At 42.6% G+C, this 7,695-nt stretch overlaps 1 protein-coding gene across 1 annotated transcript in view; it reads left to right on the top strand.

Annotated features, from left to right (window-relative positions):
* The window catches only part of LOC107120120 (histone deacetylase 4), a gene marked incomplete at its 3' end in the record, with an annotated part of 125,658 nt that overhangs the window by 43,587 nt on the left and 74,376 nt on the right, over positions 1 to 7,695 (top strand). The window contains exons 3-4 of the mRNA XM_015422766.1: positions 1,737 to 1,981; positions 6,507 to 6,657. Of these exons, the coding sequence (XP_015278252.1) occupies positions 1,737 to 1,981; positions 6,507 to 6,657 (396 nt within the window). The remainder of the gene's footprint in view (positions 1 to 1,736; positions 1,982 to 6,506; positions 6,658 to 7,695) is intronic.

The following is a 7,695-nucleotide window of genomic DNA, read 5'->3' on the forward strand; positions in this document are numbered from 1 at the left end:
TGGATGGGCCATTGGCCTGATCCTTCATTGGCTTCTCTTATGTTCTTAAGATAAACCTGATACATTTATAATCTTGATAAATGCTGAAAATATTGCATATATATAAATACATGCATGAAAATCCAGAAAACGTAGCAAGTTATACTAATGCATGGTGGACTTGTCCAGTTATGTATGTATTTTGGGGGGAAATCAATGGAATTAAATACATTGCTGGCATTGTAATATCCAGATAGCCAAAGCTACTTTACAAAGTTATTTTCATGATCATATAACTTCAAGCAGAAAAGGAAAACAATAGGGCTGCATTCATGGCAAATTTAAAAAACAAGGTGGGGGGAAGCAAAAAGTTAACACCAATACATTTTTTAAGGAACACAATATTAAATACCAAAGATGAAACTGGAACACAAAATAAAAATACATTCCAGAGGATGAGATATAAAGGCCTAATAACAATTTTTTAGACTTAAAACAGCACGCTAAAAGTATGTCAAGGCCTACTCTCAATTAAATCCGCTGAGAGGTAGCATAACAGTGTAAAAAGGGTTTTTTAAAGGATAGGAAGGACATTGTTTTATCAAAAATGTACAAATACATTCTGAGAAAAAAGACATGCAGAATAGGTAGAACCAACTTGCTAGTTAATTTTCTCTTCAACCTGCCTGGTAAAAACGAGAGTGAAAGAATGAAACTGCCATTTTTTTCCGTTTCCCCCCAAGTTCCCCCCCTCTCTTGTCATCAATATATCTAGTTCTCTGTAAATAAACTGGTAGAGAGGCAGTAGGGCTGATCTGGATGTTATCTCCATATACTGCTATTATCAAGCATGCTGTCTGTAAAGTAAAAAATGCTATTAGACCAACATACATGTGGCCCTAGATTAGGATTTTCCGGAATTAGAATTGTAAGCCGCTCAGAGCCCCTTAGGGGGGTGAGCGGGATAGAAAGTTGAAATAAATAAATAAATAAATAAATAAATTTTTTTTAAAAGTTGAGCAAGGGTAGCCGCATTGGTCCATAGTAAAATCCAAAAACAGAAGCCACATAGTACCTTTAATTAAGAGTAAACATAACAACACAGCACAATGTAAAAGTTTTCTAGATCTTCAGAACTCTATGAGGCTAGGTATTAAAAAGTATGTGTGTGTGGGGGGGGGATGACTATCAGTAATGTTTTCAGTTTGTGTTGCCTCCAAGTCTTTTTGCTTCTTGTTCCCATCATGTCAGTGGTGCATTCTGATATAAACCATACTCCGGTAATTTAACATTCAGCATGATGAAGAGTTATCAAGGGTTAAAAGCTTGCACATGCATTGTGTTGTTTACTGATTGATATTACTTGACTAGAATTTTTGTGGGTTAATCTACCAGTTAGAAATTGCAACTTCAGTTTTTATTAAAAGTACTTTAAAAATCAACGTGCTTAAGAAAGTACTGATATTGTGAGTGGAATGTCTGATCCTTTTCTCTTTGTACAGAGACCAGTCTTGACATGAGAAACAGGAAAATGTAATGTGTAATCCTTGTTTATCTGTGAGCATGTTTGCAGTTTATCAAAACAAACAGCACTTCTTCTCTCTTGAGAAAACAGACTTCATTCTGGAGCTTTTCACATGGCATGCACTGTCACCTCCATTCCAAAATGCCTTCTAATCCTGAGTTACAATGTGGTATTCTTGTTTCAACCAACTCACTATTGATTGTGGATTGACCTTTTTGTTTTCATTTTACAGTTGATGTGACCACAGCACTACCTTTGCAAGTTGCACCATCTGTAGTCCCCATGGATCTCCACTTGGACCATCAGTTCTCCATGCCAGTGGCAGAACCTACGTTACGAGAACAGCAGCTCCAACAGGAACTTCTGGCCCTCAAACAAAAACAGCAGATCCAGAGACAGATCCTTATAGCAGAATTCCAGAGACAACATGATCAGCTGTCTCGTCAGCATGAAGCTCAGCTACATGAACATGTAAAGGTGAGTGATATAACTTAAAACCTGAGTAGCAAAAGTAGGGGCTGTTAACTTAGGGATGGAATTTCTAAGCAATGATTGATTCATGGTAAATGGCTTGAACCTATCTATGTATTTATTACCATTCATATCCTGCTTTTCTCCAAAAAGGATCCAGTGGCTTAAAACAAGAAAAATATATAAGTAAACCAGTGCATAGCAAATAAAACAAAAAAAGCAGAAAAAGTGCATCTCAGGCTGTCCTGGAATCATTGGTTGACTTGATTGAAGTCAGGCTGCGAACCACAGGCTAGAACCCAAAAGATCACCCACCCTTTTTGCTCATGCCCAAGAGCTTGCACCTTTGGCCACACTTTATAAAGTACCTATTGCTGCAAGATGTGTAGGGAGGTCAGATAGGAAAAGATTAAACAAAGCTGGAGCTAATACACATTCCTGCTTAACGCCCTTTGAAACAGATATTTTATGAGTTAAAAGGCCCTTCTTGCCATACCTAACTTGACAAGTATTCGATTGGTGGAGTTCACATATTAAAAAGAGTAGTCGGTGGTCTATAGTCATCCTATTTAATTTATCCCATAAGATTTGCCTATCAACAGAGTCAAAAACCTTTTGGAGATCGATAAAGGCAGCATAAAATTTGCCTCTAGGGAAGCGGAGATATTTCTCTGCTAAATAAGATAGTACTATGCAGTGATCAAGAATAGAGTGGTTAGTTACAAAACCAATCTGCTCTCTTCCAGGAAGGTTGCAGGATGTCATCCAGTTCAGTTTCGAAAGAAGGTGTTTAGTCTGAATTCTCTACCTATACCTATTTTACTGTATGCAGATGACACTGTGGTTCTTTCTACCACTAGAATAGGACTTAAACATGCCCTAGCGATGTTTTCCTCCTATTGTAAACAAAACTCTCTTATAATTAATTATGAAAAAACAAAAATGCTAGTTTTCTCCAGGGTGTGGAAGCGCACCCTGTGGAAAATTTATGGGAGGGAAATTGAGCAAGTTCGATCCTTTAGGTATTTGGGTATAAAGTACCTGAAACAGGCAGTGGTTCAGTGGTTCAGAAATCGTTTATGGTGCTAATTGGTGGCTGATTCTGATATGCTCACCAGTGGTGTTGTTTTTAAGAAGTTGTGAATAATGTTGCATGGTGGTTAGGAGTGCTAGGATCTGGGAAACCTGGTTTTGAATCTCACAGCATCATGAAGCTTGCGTGGTGACCTTGGGTCAGTCACACTTTAGCCAATCTAACCTACTTCACAGGATTGTTGTGAGGATAAAAGGAGGAAATGAGAGATTATCTTGAAATTATTTGGGCAGAATAATGATGCGACTGGTACTTCTCAAGCATTGACAGCCATGGCTGGTTGAGTAAGTTTCCCCAAATTTTATAGCCCCACTGTTTTTACTCAGAGTTTTTACTCAGAGTGTGATAATTTCAGGGTTTTTTCCTCCATTGAGTGTATTTTTGTACCATTTCCTGTTCCATTGTGTGAGGTTTTTTTCTTTTATACCTTAATGTTATTTTTGCATTTATGTGGTATAAAATGCCATAAAAATCATGTAAAAGAAAGAAACCTATCAGGGAAGTGGGCAAAATGAAAAGGCTCATAACTGCATCATAAAGAAACAAAAAGATAATTCTATCTGTCGGAAGCTCAGCTGAAGATACACAGACTACTTCTGAGCAAGTACCGTGAGATGAGCTTAGAAAAATGTGATTTTGATACTGAATGAGATTGGAAATTGGCAGTTGAATGTATCAAGGTTGGCTTAATTTTTATAAAGAATTCCTGCAGGGTTCAAGCTTGCCTAATATTTAAGCCATGGCTGGGAGTTTTTAGTCCTAATTAGAGCTGGTGTCATGGTTAAAATGTTGTACTAGGATCTGGGAGACCCAGGTTTGAATCCTCACTCTTCCAAGAAGCTCGCTGGGTAACCTTGGCCCATTCACAGTGTCTCAGCCTAACCTATCGTACAGGGCATTTGTGATGATAAAATGGAGGAGGGCAGAAAATGTATACCATCCTAAACTCTTTGGATGATGGCTGGGATGTAAAATGTGCTGCTGCTTCTTCCTCTTAGTCTTCTATTCTAATAGTGAAGTCAGGCTATCTTTGGATATTTAAATCCAGTGACTGGAGCTGTGAACAGGCAAGACAAATCTTTCTACAGACCTGAAAATGACCCTAGGTTTGCAAAAAACATTAAAAAATGTGAAATCTAAAAAAAAACCCACCAAAAACACTAGGCAGCTTTAAAAAGCTGAAAATGATAAAAGGAGCTCCCATAGCTTTAAAAAATGATTCCCTCAGTGGCTGTTACTAGGCAACCATAGTATGCCAAGCTTAGTTCAGTCAGTAAAAGGCAGGGGAAGGGGGAAGGGACCCTTCAAGGCCTATTTTGGCCTTTGAGGGAGGGATCCTTGGAGCCAGGCCTGACAAGGGTTGCCAGGTCTAGGTTGGAAAATTCCTAGAGATTTTGTGGTGGAGTCCGATGAGGGGGAGGGGATAGGCCTCAGTTGGGTATAATGCCGCAGAGTCCACCCTCTAAACAGCCATTTTCTCCAAGGTTACAGATCTCTGTTGTCTAGATTTGAGTTGTAATTCTGGGGGACCTCAAGGCCCCCCCTGGAGGTTGGCAACCCTAGTCCTGGCAGCACCTTCTGGGTGACTTGATACCACCTGACTTGCATGACTTGACTGGGCTTGGCTGCTTGCTACTGTTCAACAACCCAATGTGGTGCAGTGGTTAGAGCTTCAGAGTAGGGTCTGCGAGCTCCAGGCTCAGATCCTCATCTTGTCATGAAAGCTGACTGGGTGATTTTGGATCTGTCACGGACTTTCAGACTAACCTACCTCACAGGGTTGTTGTGGAGATAAAAATTAGGTGAGAATAATGTAAGCTGCTTTGGTCTCCACTGTGGAGAAAGACAAGTTTTTCTAGATAGAGGCTGTGGGGGAGGGGGTGGAGATGGAAAGCTGAAGACAGAGGGGCAAATAAAGGTAGGTTGGCTCTTCGATGGGAAGGAAATATGGTTGCCAGCTCCAGGTTGGGAAATTCCTGGACATTTGAGGGGTGGAGCCTGGGGAGAGTAGGGTTTGGGGAGGGGAGGAACATCAGACCAGTATAATGCCATAGACTCCACCCTCCAAACCAGCCACTTCCTCCATGAGAGCTACCATTGCCAACCCCCAGGTGAGGGCTGGAGCTCACCCAGAATTACAACTCTTTTCCAGGAGAGATATCAGTTTCCCCCAGATAATATGGCTGCTTTGGAGGGTGGAGGCTACGGCATTATACCGTGCTGAGATTGCTTCTCTCAAGCCTCACTGTTCCAAGGCTCCACTCCCAAAGCTTCAGGAATTTCCCATCCTGGAGCTGGCAACCCTAAGGGGAATTGTTCTCTGTAGTTTGGGAGATCTGTTATGATTCCTGGAGAGTTGCCATTGCTGCTGGGGGGGCTGGGGGTGTCTGGGACCACCGCCACCACTGCTGCTGCTGTACAGGGGGAGGGGAGCAGGTGGGAGGCTGGTAGAGTGACAGGGCAGAAAGAGAGAGTTGATGGGGTGTGGAGCAGAAAGAGAGAGAAAGAACGATGAGGTGGGGAGACAGAAAGAGTGATGAGGGGGCAGAAAGAGAGACAAGGTGACATACATGGAAGAGAGAGAGTAAGAAAAGGAAGGAAGAGTGTGAGAGGTAGTGGGATAGGAGAGGAAACAAAGGGTGGGGGGAATGAAATAGCTGCCCTGCAAGTTTTTTGCAGGTTCCCACTAGTAATAAATAATCGGAGAGATGGTAAAACCAACCTATATGCAAAGGCTCTTTTTGTGTTATGTGCTTGACAACTGAGCATTAAAAACATGTATGAGGGCTACATATTTTCTCTCACAAAACTGTCCTGGGGTTTCTTTTAATGCACAAGAGTACGAATAGGCCAACCATTTTTTGTTCTTCCCTCAGGGAACTGCTGTAATCACTACCTGATCCATTTCATTTAAAGCCAGGTGGAATGGGGTTTTGTGAAGTTCCAGACACTAGCAGAGTGTGCACACTTTCTTTATTCCAGTTATGCTATTCAGCTTTCTGTATAATACCAAAACTTGTATGTGTCCAGGGCATTGTTAAAGTGGTATCCTCAAATACACATGGTCTCTTGCCCCACTAGATTTCTGTTGTCTTGTGTCATTGTGAAAATGTTATAATATAGTTTGTTCTAAAACCATTTTATTTTGAACTCTTAAATGCATCTAACTATGGTGTGTCTGTTAATAAGTATCTTCTTGTTGAAGGTACACCTGGGTTGTGAAAACACTGTCAAATGTAATTTCTGAAGCATTTAGTGCACAGTGACAAGCCTTCAATTCCCTGTTCTTTTCTACGGGTTCCATTCTGATTTTTAAAAAGTTTACACATCAGTTGATTCACTTCACCCACTATATCCATTTGCTTAGAAGATGGCTACTGAGGTGTTGAAAAGGTAAACAATTATGACCACCCCCACCCCCCTTTCCTGGCCCAACAGCAGCAACAGGAGATTCTGGCGATGAAACATCAGCAGGAGCTCTTGGAGCATCAGAGGAAGTTAGAACAGCATCGGCAGGAGCAAGAGTTGGAGAAACAGCACAGAGAACAGAAACTACAACAGCTTAAAAACAAAGAGAAAGGAAAAGAAAGTAAGTAGCGCAGTAGGCCTGTATCGTGATAAGAGCAGCTGTGATTTGAATTCAGGATAATTGTATTAAAGTTGTATACAGTAACGTTCTTGAATTGTCCTGCAGTAGGAAGAAAAATAGTATCTTGACGATTTTTCTTTGGCTGTGGGCTCCAACCCCAAAATTAGGAGGGCCAGAATTTTTTTTCAGCCTTCCATGGTTTGTATTTTAATTACCATATTTTCTGATTATTCCTAGCACAACACCTAATTCTAACAGGTGGTTATAATGTTACTAAAGATACGATAAAAGCATTGTACTGTATAAGTGAACAAGTGTGGGACTTGCAAAATTTGGGAGGGAGGGAATGCTCATCTGTCCTCATCCAGTTTTCCCCTTTCCGCCCATTTCCTCCCCCCCCCCCTTTTCTCAGTCCTCTCCTTCTTCCTCAGTGCACCTGCCAGCCACACCTCCAGTCAGCTGGGCATCAGAAGGGAGGGAAGACTGGAGCAAAAAGTGTTCCTTCTCCGGTGGTCCAGGAGTGGGGCAGTCCTTGACTCCTTACTCCTGGGAAAGCACCTCCCCCTTCCGTAGGCAGGGCTGGCAAACTTTGATCCCAGAGGGGAGGGGCTTATCCTCTGATCCCCAGTCTTACCGGCCCTGCCTTCTGAGCAGGACGTGCTGGCTGTGCTCTGAAGAGCACGAAGATCCCAGAAGACACGAAGCGGAGACCTAAAGGGCAATGGGAGAAGGTAGTTACCTTCCAGCCCTAAAACATATTCAAGAGCTGCAGGCCTCAAATTACAATGGATCTGGCGCCGGCAGTCCTGGGAGGCCCCCAGGCAGTTGCGGCGCCGAGAGGAACGCCTTGGACTCCACTGGGAAGGCGGCGGTAAACTGCTCCCCCCCCCCCCATCCAGCCGCGGCGGCCAGTGGTTTTGGAGACAGATGCTCAGGGAAGAGCCTGGGGAGAGCGGAGGCAAGAGAGGTGGCCGAGAGTGGCGCGGAAACTCCGTCGCCCTCCCTTTCGGAGGTGGAACAAAGGCCCCCTGCTTGTTC

This window comes from Gekko japonicus, unplaced genomic scaffold (genome assembly GCF_001447785.1).
Source record: "Gekko japonicus isolate JY-2015 unplaced genomic scaffold, Gekko_japonicus_V1.1 scaffold3417, whole genome shotgun sequence".
Taxonomy (NCBI): domain Eukaryota; kingdom Metazoa; phylum Chordata; class Lepidosauria; order Squamata; family Gekkonidae; genus Gekko; species Gekko japonicus.